At 33.4% G+C, this 14,103-nt stretch overlaps 1 protein-coding gene across 2 annotated transcripts in view; it reads right to left on the bottom strand.

Annotated features, from left to right (window-relative positions):
- LOC143915436 (uncharacterized) overlaps positions 1–14,103 on the bottom strand; it is a 184,607-nt gene that overhangs the window by 63,486 nt on the left and 107,018 nt on the right. For both annotated transcript variants that reach the window (XM_077436094.1, XM_077436101.1), the window contains 3 exons: positions 13,558–13,780; positions 11,460–11,624; positions 3,517–3,597 (listed from right to left, as the gene is read on the bottom strand). In XM_077436094.1, coding sequence (XP_077292220.1) covers positions 3,517–3,597; positions 11,460–11,624; positions 13,558–13,780 — 469 coding nt within the window. The remainder of the gene's footprint in view (positions 1–3,516; positions 3,598–11,459; positions 11,625–13,557; positions 13,781–14,103) is intronic.

Genomic DNA, 14,103 nt, shown 5'->3' with positions numbered 1-14,103 from the left:
TTAGCTAATAGAAACCTGTATTTAGCCACGTACAATGTAAGAACGTTATCGAGTGAAGGAAGTGTGCTTGCATTAGAGAATGAATTAGAAAATATCAAATGGGATATAGTAGGACTTAGTGAAGTAAGACGAAAACAGCAAAACCAAATAATCCTAAAAAGTGGTAACTGTCTCTACTGGAGAGGGCTACCAAATGGTAGAATAGGAGGAGTAGGGTTTCTTATCAATAAGAGAATAGAAAGAAATATTATAGAAATAAGCGACATATCGGAACGTATATGCTATATAGTATTATATATAGTATTAAGAATCTCGAGCAGGTACACTTGTCAAATCTTCCAAGTGTACGCCCCCACATCTAGCCACCCAGACGAGGAAATAGAAGACTTCTACGAAAAAATACAGGACGCATACGATAATAGCCGTCACCACTTTAAAATAATCATGGGCGACTTTAACGCAAAAATAGGACAAAAGGCAAATACAGAAAGAGCAGTAGGCAATTTTGGTACCGGCCAAAGAAACGACAGAGGCGATCGCCTCATAGAATTCGCAGAACACAACAGGCTCTTTATCACTAATTCATTTTTCAGGAAAAACACCAACAATAAGTGGACTTGGGAGAGTCCTAAAGGAGACAGAAACGAGATCGATTTCATCCTAACAAATGCCCTGCACTCCGTTAAAGACGTTAGTGTTTTAAGTAAAGTAGATATAGGTAGCGATCACAGATTAGTCCGTGCCAAGATGGCCATTAATATAAATTGCGAACGTAGGAAATTAATAAAAGGATGCAGTAACTCTCCAGATTTCGCTCAACTAAGGTCTAGGAAAAAGGAATTCGAACTCGAACTTGGAAATCGATACGGGAAATTAAACCCAGAAGCAGACATCGAGGAATTGAACACTGTAATTAGTTCGGTTCTAACCTCAACAGGTAAGAAATTAGGTGGATTCAGGAAACAGATTAAATTAAGCAAAATTTCAGCGGAAACAAAAAACCTAATTAAGCATAAAAGGAATTTAGATAGGGATAATAATAAGCAAGAATACAATCTAGTAAATAAGGAAATTAAAAAGAGAATAGTCAGGGATGTCAGGGATTTTAACAGCAAGCTAATAGAAAATACCATTAAGAATAACCGTAGCCTGAAAAAGTGCAAACAGGATCTTTTCTTAGGCAAAAACCAAATGATCGCAATCAGATCAGAGAGCGGAGTAATAATTAGGAATAGAGAAGAAATCATAGACAGAGTTTACACGTTCTATGCAAAACTATACGAGAACGACAACGGCCAATTCCCCGCTCTGGAATCGACACACGGCCAAAGGGTTCCTGCAGTATTGCCTAGCGAAGTAGAGGCCGCGCTAAAAACTGCAAAGAACGGTAAAACCCCAGGGGAAGATAATATTCCCATTGACTTACTAAAATGTGGCGGCCCCCCCCTAATTAATATCTTAGCTAGGCTTTTCAGCAAATGCATCCAGAACCAAGCTATACCAGAAGGATGGAATAACGCAACTATCATTTTAATACACAAAAAAGGCGACAAAAGCGATATCAAGAACTACCGACCCATTAGTCTACTTTCAGCGGTCTACAAGCTCTTCACGAAGGTTATTACAGAAAGGCTGAAAAATATCCTCGACGAGAACCAACCTATAGAGCAGGCAGGGTTTAGGGCAAATTTCAGCACAATGGACCACCTCCAAGTAGTTGGCGAACTAATCGAGCGCGCCAACGAATATCAACGGCCATTGTGCCTAGGTTTCGTCGATTATGAGAAAGCCTTCGATACAGTTAGTCATAATGCAGTACTTAACGCTCTAAAAACACAGGGAGTGCCGGAACCCTATGTGGGACTGTTAGCTGCAATATATAAGAATGCCACAGCTTCGGTTAAAATTTTTTCAGGTACAGATAGATTTAGCATAGGAAAAGGAGTAAGACAAGGAGATACAATCTCGCCCAAGTTATTCAATGCGGTGCTTGAGGGAGTTTTCAGGAAATTGGATTGGGATACAGCCGGAGTAAGCATCAATGGTCGCTTTTTGAGTCACCTTCGGTTCGCAGACGATATAGTTTTAGTAGCTCGTGATTCAGCTGACCTACTTATCAGACTAACACAGCTGGACAGGGAAAGTAGAAAAGTAGGATTAAAAATTAACGTAGATAAGACTAAACTAATGTTCAATAGTTATTGCATGCCTGATAGCATCCCCTTAGATGATAAACCAGTAGAAGTAGTAAATAATTATTTATATTTAGGTCAAATAATTGACATGTCTGGTAGTAAAAATGAAGAGATAAAGAGACGTATGAAATTAGGGTGGAGTGCATTTGGACGGATGAATGCTGTTTTTAAATCAAAAATGCCACTCTGCCTGAAGAAAAGGATCTTTGATCAATGCGTTTTGCCAGTGATGACGTATGGATGTGAAACTTGGACACTGAACGCCAAGATGCAAAATAAAATCCAATGCACTCAAAGAAGTATGGAACGCTGTATGCTTGGCATAACGAGGAAAGACAGGAAGCGGAACACGTGGGTGAGAAATATGACAAGGGTAGTGGACATAGTGGATAGAGTGAAGAGATTGAAATGGCAATGGGCGGGTCACGTAGCTAGGAGGATGGACGAAAGGTGGACAAAAGAAGTGCTTGAATGGTACCCGAGAGAAGGCAAAAGAGTAAAAGGAAGACCGCAAGGAAGATGGGTGAACGAAATTAGGAAAATGTGCGGAATGAGATGGATGAGTGTTGCGCAAAACAGAGACGAGTGGAAGCGTGTTGGAGAGGCCTTCATCCAGCAGTGGATGGCGAATGGCTGTAAATGATGATGATGATGATGATATATATATATATATATATATATATATATATATATATATATATATATATATATATATATATATATATATATATATATATATATATATATATATATATATATCTACTTCTTATTAGTTTAGAATAGTTTAGGAATTTCTATAGAAAATCTTCCTTTAAAGATTATTGAAAAGTGTTACTTCAACGTAGACATATGTATTTCAAAACGCATTTTTCTATCTATATTATGTAATTTCAACGTTGAGCAAATATATTCAGACATGCAATAATCATGTAAGCCCATTAAAAAATTATTTAATAATTTTAATATCCACCACAATTGACGTATAATATTTTCGATGTGAAGGATAATATAAAAAAAAGGATTTTAAAGATTTTCATTTATATTAATAATTTAAAATATGTAAAGGAAAAATTATTTTTCAATATGTAAGAAAAATTAACTGGCTTTGAATTTGAAGATTTTAGCTGTGACGTACATGTGTTTGTATGTCGAATCGAAACGACTATTATAGTACGGCGAGCGTTATCTCAGATACACAGACACACAAATACAGACAAAATAGCGATATTATATATATTATTAGGATGGATTTATTGTGAACATGATAATTAAAAGCTTTTTAACATAAAAAAATGAATTAAAAATCAATACATTTCCTTACCCTAGAAGCAACTACTTCAGCACCCTGTAAAACTGCATCCGATAACGTAACGCAAACATCATTGTAAATATCTTCCAATTCCTGCAAAAAAAAGCAATTAAAATTAATTTATATAGATTTACGATGTTTCAACAATTTTTCGATATTCATTACACATGAAATTCAACCAAAACAGAACTATCTTAAAATGAAAATCCTTTCCGTTAGTAAAATGGAAAACTTTACAAATTGAAAAAAAGTGGATTCAGCTTCATTTTTTTCACGTGCGACAAAGAAAAGGTACCTTCGAAACACATATTAAGCAAAATACTCTGGGAAAATTTTTTCATTTTCCATATGATTAATGTAAGTTTTGGACAGTAAATAATGTCACCAAACGCACCTTTTTTCACATTGCACTGAGCATGATAGAGAGGGAACGAGAAAATGTTTCACAATTTATTATAAATACAGAATGTCAATTTATTATAAATACTCGCAATATTCTAGCTCACGTATGTTTGAGGTTTCGGTTCTATTCTTAAAAGGATCTAGCGTAGAAGCCATTATAAATCATGTGCGCGTCGAATAAGCCCCAAAGGTTTTAGTGCTGAAAAATAGCACGGTTTTCACGCAACTCCAAATACACATACATACTTACATATGTATACATTTTATATGATATCAGACAAATTAGGGATTATATTTAGAAGTTGCATCTATATGTACCGATGGATATTTTTTTTCGTTTTGATGAAGAAAGACCGCGGTCTACTCTTACATAAAGACGTGTGTGTAGCTTGAGAGTACCCCGACATTTCAGCGTGGTTTTATTTCGGCGCGGCATTATTCGGGGGATCAAAAATTTAAACAAAAGTAAATTTGAATTATATAATTAACCCTTTGAATGCTGACGTCTTTTCTGTTGAAAGCCCGCCACGCTGAAAATTTCGCCAACATTTCCAACTAGAATTATTTAGAAATCAAATAGAAATCAGGTATAAAAATTGTAGTTAATCCAAACAAACTCTAGATCACTACCCTAGATAACTACCGCCGAGGATTTCGAGTTTTGTAAAGGTGTGCTTAAATTCTCGAATATATCTTGCAACAATATAAAATAAACAAAAGAAGTCAATTAATGAATGTATTTTTCCAAAACTAGTTCCATCTTCTTCATTGTTATTAAAATGTTATCCTTACAATTTGAAATGCTCAGCAGCTAGGGATTTCCATCGGGAAATTCTGTTATGGTTATTAATTCAGAAATTCCAGTGTAAACCAGTCTTTATGAACGTTGACAAATGAATGATTAGCGGGTAGTATTCTTGTTTATTTTTTACATACTCAAAAAACAACGCCTATCGTATTTCAGGCTCTTGGACTTGTTGGCAAACCACCGATTGGCGTTAGTCAGCATTCAAAGGGTTAAAAATCCTTATTTACTAAGCAAGATCCTATTCAAATGTAAAAATAGTTCCCTCCGCAGTCCTTCATCATTTCACGTTAATTCTTGTTCCACTAGCTAATTATACACACAGCGCAAAGCGAAGCTTATCAGTCACAAATTTTACCGGAATGGCCCATTTTTCGCCCTATTGGGTCTCACTTCTGGCAATTTTGTTTTTATACTTTTACAGTTATTTTCAGCATACCTCAACGTATTGTTGACAAAAAGTTTTAAGGTCAGTTTCTCCCGGACTTTCAAGTAGTGCGTGTCTTTTTTTAGTGTTGTGAGCGTTGAACGTAAAATATTAATTTTTGTCGATCGCCGAGAAATCCAAAATTGTCACTTTCTGGGAGGAAAATTATTCTTTTACGGAAATTTATTGACGAACGGGGATACATTCTACCTACAATAACTATATTTTTTAAGAAGTATAAAAAAACAATGGACATAACACATGTCGAAAGAGGAAAAATGGCAAAAAACTGAATTCTCGAGACGAACGGATTTTAAAGAGAATTTTACTTCAAAACTGCGGCAGAAATTAGGTTTGAGTTCATTGAAGTTGGAAAAAACAGTAAGTCTTATAACAGTTCAATATAAACTAAATGAACTTGGTCTATTTTAACGGCGCCGTGCAAAAAAAAACCCTCCTCACGAAGAAAATGAAGGATACTCGTCTTTGGTGGGCCAAAGAGAAGAAAAATTGGACAGTTCAAGATTGGGAGATGATTACTTTTTCAGATGAATCCAAATTCAACCTGATTGGATCAGATGGGATGGCGCTAGTACGACGAAAATCAGGCGAACGCTATAAAAAATCGTGCTTAGCGCTGACTGTTTAAAGTTCGCCATGATATGGTATTGGGGGCCATCACACGGTATGGTGTTGGGTCAATCATTAAACTAGATGGGATAGTCAACTCACAGGAGTATAAAAAAATCATCGACAAAAGCGTTATTCCTACATTAGAAGGCTTACCGGAAATGGTTAAGGATCTTGTCTTTCACGATGATTTAGCACCGGCGCATCGTTCAAAATTTGAGAGTATTCAAATTGTTTTCACAATTAATTTAAATTATTTTTAATGCATTGGTATATCACCATTTGGTTTTTTTTTAAATATCGATTAAGATAAAGATAGTTTAGTTATTAACTCCATTGAATGGCCAGGAAACATCTCGGATCTAAATATAATCGAAAATATTTGAAGCAAAATAGGCAAAAAAATTAGAGATAAGAAACCAAAAACCATAAAATAATTATAATACATTATTTATGATGTATGCTACAATGAAATTAGTGATGAATTATTAAAAAAATAATATGAATCACTACTTAAACGAATAAAACTATTTAAAAATAAAAAGGGGTCCCATTAAATATTAAAATAAAAAACATTTTTATTTGTATTCCCTACTATTATTTGAAGTCCCCTTGATATGTTGAAAAGCTTGAAAAAGAAAAAAAATCCGTTTTTATCGATTTTTTGATTTATGAAATATACTCCAAATATAAAAAAAATGTTCATTTTTACTCCAAAATTACAATGATTCCCCTCATAATGTTATCTATTGACAAATCGCTTTTTTTTTGCTGCATATTGATGAAGAGGAGTTGTAGAAAGTAATACGAAAACTGTTATTTTAAATTCCTTTCCTAATCTTTTAAAATATATCGTTATTTGCATGTGATGCAATTGATAAGCTTCGCTTTGCGCTGGGTGTATAATTAATTTTCATATAGATCTTGATCTTCTTTTAACAATGTTTTTCCTAATATTGACTTTTATTCTATACTATGTAGTTCGGATTATTCGTTCAACATGTTTTCATCATTTGCCCGGATAGTGGTGGTATACTCTAATATTTATTTATTTTTCATTTGTTTGGTTTAATTTTTTGATGCCTGTAAATGACGTTGCGCCGAAATGTCGGCGCGATTTTGTCCGTGCGGAAATGATGGGACATCAGCTTGAGATAACAGTCTTGTCGAAGATTTTCAGTTTGGCTTTCGAATTAAACTGTTGTCTGCTCAAACAATAAAGGCTGAAAGCGCATAAAACCGAAAATATCAAAATTGGATTGTTCTTTACGGTGATTAAAGAATTTTTACCAGACTCTACAAATGATGTAATATTATAAGTATAAAAGTATGTCGAGCTATCTTCGGATTATATTTATAACAGACTGGTATTTTTTTACACGAATTTTCGAGTTTGTGCACGTGATTTCATATGTGGTTAAAATTTTTTTTCGATAATAGAAGTACACATTAAAAATATTATATATTATATAAACTTTATTTTATAATTACAAATTTTAACATACATACGTGATATTTATTTTTAAACATAATTAATTGAAAATAAGCAATACATTGAAAATAATTAATAAATTTAAAATAAGTAATGAACTGAAAATAAGTAATCAATTGAATATAAGTAATAAATTGAAAATAAGTAATAAATTGAAAGATAATTTTATTTAGTTTGATCCTTGTGCCTACATAAACTAGCGAGTTCATTTTACAACATCAAGATGGCTAGGAGCTTTTTAAAGGAGATGCATAACTCTACTAAATCCAGATTAATGTAAACGCCTTCTCAACCTTATTTAAAAAATATTTCGCACATCCTTTTTCAAATATACTATAAATCTTCGATATTTGCCAACCATTGAAGCAGCCCCCATCTACATAGTATATTTTTACAAGCTAGTATATTTTACGAAATTATTTAAATATAAAAATTTTATAATTTCATTCTGACTGTGCCTTGCCTTCCCAAAAGTAGAATTTTAGTTTGTGCCTCCCTTGAGAGGGCCTGGGCCTCCCAAGGGGGCCATGTGGACCCAGGTTGAGAAACGCTGCTCTATATCATCATCTTCATTATTTACAGCCATTTACCATCTACTGCTGAATGAAAATGGCCGTCCATTCGTCTCTGTTTTGCACAAATCTCATCCAGCTCACCTCACACTTATTTTCCTATTTCGTCTACCCATCTTTCCTGCGGTCTTCTTTTCACCCTTTTAATTTCTCTCGGGTACCATTCCAGCACTTCTTTTGTCCACCTTTCGTTCATTCTTCTAGCCACGTGACCCACCCATTGCCATTTTAATCTCACTACTATGTCGACTCCCCTTATCATACATACTTCACGCCCATTCTTCCGTTTCCTATCTCCCCTTTTTATACCGAGTATACAGCATTCCTTCATTTTTGTAACACTTTTACGTTCAATGTCAATATTTCACATCCATATGTCATATCTGGTAAAACAAATTGATTAAAGATCTTTTTCTTCAGGAAAAGTGGTATTTTGGATTTTAAAATGGCGTTCATTCGTCAAAGTGCACTTTTTCTAATTCAAAAGTCTCCTTATTTCCTTTTCCTTGCTACCGGATATGTCTATGATTTTGCCTAAATATATACCTGTAATTACTAACTAATGTTTTATCATCTAATTAAATGCTATCAGGCAATATTGTATATTTTTTTATTTTATTACATTTTTATACCAGGAAGGCCTTACAAGTAAACCCCAATGCGCCTTTCTGGCCAGTTACAAACAATACAGCATTTTTAATCAAATTCCGGAAAGTCGCTGAATTACGAGGCACTGAAAACTCACAAATTAACGAGACATCTATGAATTGTACATAAATTTTATTGTACATTAATCATACTCAAATAGTGGTGACATAATAGGTAGGAGGGATTTTAGCCAACTTTTAATCGGGAACCGTTTTAACAATGAAATCAGAGAAAATTGGCAAACTCTGATAGGAATCGATCGACCAGGAGTCACAAATATCCGGATCTGACCAGCAGCATTACAGATATAATCAGAAAAATTCAATCAATTCAATCGAGGCCACCTCATGGGATCGAACTCGGCGCCTCTCGGTGTTAGGCAGAAGCTTAACGACCGAGCTATGCTGCTGGCTAAATATATGTATGTATGTATGTATATGTATTATAGTATTTCCTATATGTACATATGTACATGTATTGACTTAAAATCAAGCTTAGTAGTTAGTTCTTCATGTGCCGAAAAAAGATAAATCAATCTACTAATGAAAATGAATCTTCGCAACTGCGGTCAGAGGAAGTACAGGATTTTCGCATTTTCTGTACGCATGTTTAATCAACATGAACACGTGTCGTTTTTTTGCTATTGAAGTAAAAAAATTGTTCTTTCTAATTTTGTATACATTTGTTGCGGTTTGCTTGTGCTTTTCGTAATAAGCCCGAAGTAAAACTGTACAAGTTGATTCAAATCACATTTGTATTGTAAAATATGTATATGTATTTGTATTTTATAAGAACTGCAGGAGGTTTTTTCCACGGGGGTGTTCAAATCTATGATACCCTTTCTGAGGATATAATATATTAGTGCCTTCTTGAAGGGTGCTATCTATGGATATCTCTGTGGAAAATGTAATTAAATTAAGATTAATCATTAAAATACATAGGTTATATAAAAGTTATTATTGCAGTTGTGCTATTTTTGGTCTTTGTATATTATAATTACCTAAATACATACATATTTATATTGTTAATCTACACTTCATATGTTCGCACATGCTTGAGTATACAAATGTACATGCAAGACACATCGTAGGCTATTTTATACTAATAGAGAATTCATGGGTCCCATATGAAATTTAAAATTTATTCAATTTTCTCGATAATTACGAGTAAGCTCATCACTGCTGGTAAAATCTGGATCCGCTCTCCCGATAAAGTTAGCCAATGCTATCTAACTTAAGTGTTGTTTCTAGGGATTGCAATACTGGTATACCAGTATACCGGTTTACCGGTAAATCGTCAAAACTTCGCCATCGCTAAATATCTATAAATTTGAAAAATTATCGGTATTTACCGTTAACTATTTCATCATAAATTAAGTACATATTATTGCATAGTATTACATTAAAAATCGATTCAAATGGTGAATTGTGGATTAGTTTGTCTGGAATTATATTTATTTTCAGTATTAAATGTGTCAATTTCAAATCGATATATTCACTGCCAACACAGACTAACCAAATCGTAATAAATGCGATCAGGCGGTTGTTTCAATTATGATCGAGACTTTAAATTTATTATATGATTCAATCTGGATTAAAGTTTTTAGGGAAAGTAACCATATACAGTTATCTAATTCACGATTTTTTTATTTACCGGTAAATACCGTTATACCCTTGGTAGGAAAAATCATTTACCATTTACAGGTTTATGCAATTTTACGGTAAATTGCAATCCCTAGTTATGACACTTCGTTCCTAAAATTTTGCTACCCACCCATTATTTTCCCAAATTCAATTCTTCTGAATCTGATTTTTACATTATTTATAAAATTTTCTTTAAAATAATATTTTGAACGTAGAAAATTTTGGAATTAATACGTTCACTAACTATCTGAAAAGCTTAATAGGCACATATGTAAATACATATGAATATACATACATACATACATACATGGTGGATTAATTACTGTTATATGAGTTAGTATTTAGTTGTGTAGCCTCCAGCAATCAATTCGGAAGACACGAGTTTGCTATCAACATACATTTATTAATTATTTATTATTAATTTTGATGATGAAAACACACTACACCGAATAATCTTCATTTAGTATGTGCGCATTTAAATAAATCTTTCTTCGAACACCTCTGGAGTAAACCATTCTCCGAAGATGGAGTACCTCGGTCCAAAATACGAATTTCTCTCAAGGTAGGAAATGGATTGGCTGAAAGAAGTTGTCTTGGCTTCGAAACATACGCATGTGGACCGATATGAGCGCCGAAGAGCTATTCCGAGCCGCTAAAGACCGATGCGGATATCTACAAACAATTGACGAGGTGGTCGCCAACATCCAGATGCGGAAAAGGCATTAAAAGAAGAAGAAGAACTTGCGTTGAAATTTTCCATCGCGGGTGGAAAATAAATTCATTTGTTTTTGTGAATTCATATTTTAAAAATAATTATTATAATTCTAAATGGTAACAACACACCCTCTATTTATGTATGTATTAGATGTACCTACATATACCATAGCACTCCACGTGAGTGCAGTCTGTTGCCGTTTGCATCTCTTTGAATGCATCTTTGTGCATCCTTGACCCCATTGCATAAATATGCAGCACCCTTAACTATGACCTATTCACGAACGGGCGGATACGTTACTTCTACATATTTCTTAATTATCATTTTATGATATTGAACTACATATCTATTCTCCAACTACATATTATATATGAAATTTGGCAGCCAATCTATTGACTGCTGTTCGGATCAGACTACATCAATATTTATTGTACTTAAAAATACATATTGCTGTAGTAAAAAACAATAGCTGTCTTTAAAATTTAACGTCTATGAAATGGATATCCACTTATTGTACTCGGCTTTCGAACGTAATTAGCCTTTATAATAGGACCTATTGTAGATAGACTCTACACACATAGATATATTTGTATTCAAAATATAAGTTTATAGATATTTTACCTGTAGTAATTGAGGCAGCGTTTCCTGGTTGTACTCGTCAAGCATGCCGTTAGTAGCATGCAATTGTTGGACGTACGCATTGTGTCCGTCCATGTAACCCACTAGAGTAGCCTGAGATGGCGATTGAACGTATGCCTGATGAGCTGATTTGTACTCCTGACGACACTGAAATGGAAAAAAGATTCGATGATAAAAAAAAAATTACCGGAAATTCCACGCTGACTATACTCCGAAAGATTTGATCCCGTTGCGTAAATGAAATGCCAATCAATCATGCTTAATTAGGATATCTATACACTTGTACACATTCAGATAGACATACACTATGGACGAAGCATTAACATTAATTTTTTGTATTCGGTTTATTTTATAACTTTTAAAAATTAGGATTTGGTAATTATTATAAAATTTATTTGATTAGTTGAATTTTTTATATAAATTCTTAAAACTGTCTGATAATGTTCATTTATTGGTGAGAAAAGTTCTTGATTTTCATTCGTTATAAACATTCCTTGATTGGTTTGATTAATAAAATCAAGATATAAACTTTAAATAATTAATTTATTAGCATTAGGGATTTGCAATACCGGTTTACCGGTAAATCGGTGAAATGTCACCATCTGTAGATACCGGAAATTTAAAATTTACCGGTATTTGCCGTAAACTATTTTATCGCGTATGAAGTACATATACAGACATATTATTGCACATTATATATTGCAAATACATTAAAAATCGATGCAAATGGTCTATTGTGGATTAGGCTGTTTGGAATTTGTTTATTTTCAGTATTAATAGTGGAAATTTCAAATTGCTAAATTCACTGGCAACACAGACCAACCAAATCGTAATAAATAAGATCAGACGGTTGTTTTAATTGTGACCGATATTTTCAAATGGTCTAAACATAAAATAAATAGATATGATTGGATAAAAATAAACTGATTTATTATTATCAATTTGTTTTAATATTATACATTTATATGAAATTATTCACCTGAGATTTACATAAATAGACAGTTGTTTAAATTATGATCAAAACTTTCAAATGGTCCAAATTTTAAATAAATTAAAATTAATGATTTATTTATTTTTTATTTATTTATTACCAACTTACTTTAATTAATTTATATGAAATTATTCACCCGATATTTATTTTTCATTATTTACGATTCAATCTAGGTTAAGGTTTTTATGAAAAGTTAAGTTACAAACAGTCATTTAATCCACGAAAAAATAGTTTTTTATATTTACCTGTAACTATCGGTATACCGGTATTAAGATAAATAATTTTCCGTTTATCGGTTATTGAAATTTGACGGTGAATTTCAATCCTTAATTAGCATATTCGTATATCTATGCAATGACGCTAGTACATCAATTACAAAAATGTAAAATCAAACTCGATTATTTTATATTGCTTTATTTTTAGTGGATCCAGATGGGAGTTCAAGCAGATTAATGTACCGATTTGGGAGTCAAAGTCGATAAAAATATCGAATTTTCCGAACGCATCTTATGTATAACGCATAAATATGTATGTATGTATATGTATATAGAAAAGAGCGTATGCGGAGCAAAAGAAAAAAACAGACAAAAAATGGCACAAGGACAATATAAATGCAAATGTGCCATAAAATTATGCCACAACGGTCGACGGTTGACATATCAAATTATTTTATTCTCTTCGGATGGAATTCCTGTTGGAAAAATTAAAATACCCCTCATTCGGCGCGAGAAAACTTTCGACGCCACTGTTGAGAAAATCGGATAAGACGTTCTGTCCCGTAAAAAATCATCGGTGCGGAAAAAGTGACGAATCCGCAAGTAAATCCATCACAAGATCTATTTTCGAATAAATTTACTATGGATTTGTGTGTAATTTATATGCAATGAATTTGGTTTATTATTTTACATTTTTCACGGAGTACTCAAATTGTATTATCGACAAATGTATGCACTTTGCTAAAAACATGTTCATAAATTTTGCCATGGATGGTTTTTAAAGAACCGCAGAATCCAAACAGCACGAAGTTCTATTAGTAAAACAAGGTATTTAAGATAGTAAATATTTTTATATTATACAAATAAAATTTACCTTGGTTAGCTTTTCTTCGGTTTTTGATATAATGGTTTCGTAGCTTTCCCTGTGCGCGAACACTTTTCTAGATTGCAGCTTCCGGTAAAACGTCCTCTCGACCATGGGCCTGGACACCTGGCGATTGAGAGCCAAAGCTACATCACTGTGCGCTTGCGAATCGGTCTCCACTTCCTGCAGGAGCGTTTCCCATGTGTGAAACAGCGAACTGGGACAAGCCGGTCTGAAAAATCCACACAAACATCACCAAAAAGGAATGATTGAATTTCCCTCGAGAAGACGAGGTGAAAAAAAAAAAAAAACCGCGAAGCTTAGAGGCGGAAGTGCAAAAGCTTGTGCGGGCTAAAATCTACAACTTTAATATATAACGAGCTTTTCGCATGATTCGACGACTTTACGTCAATGGGACAACAAAAGTGTCCTTAAGTATTTTGTTTATTGATATTGGTAAAACACACGATATATTGTTTTTAGCTATACAAAAGGGGCATATTTTCTTCACTCAAAGAAAAAAACTTATAAAATATGTAATTAATACATAAAAAG

Source organism: Arctopsyche grandis, chromosome 1 (genome assembly GCF_051622035.1).
Source record: "Arctopsyche grandis isolate Sample6627 chromosome 1, ASM5162203v2, whole genome shotgun sequence".
Taxonomy (NCBI): Eukaryota; Metazoa; Arthropoda; class Insecta; order Trichoptera; family Hydropsychidae; genus Arctopsyche; species Arctopsyche grandis.
This window is presented reverse-complemented; position numbering and strand designations above follow the sequence as displayed.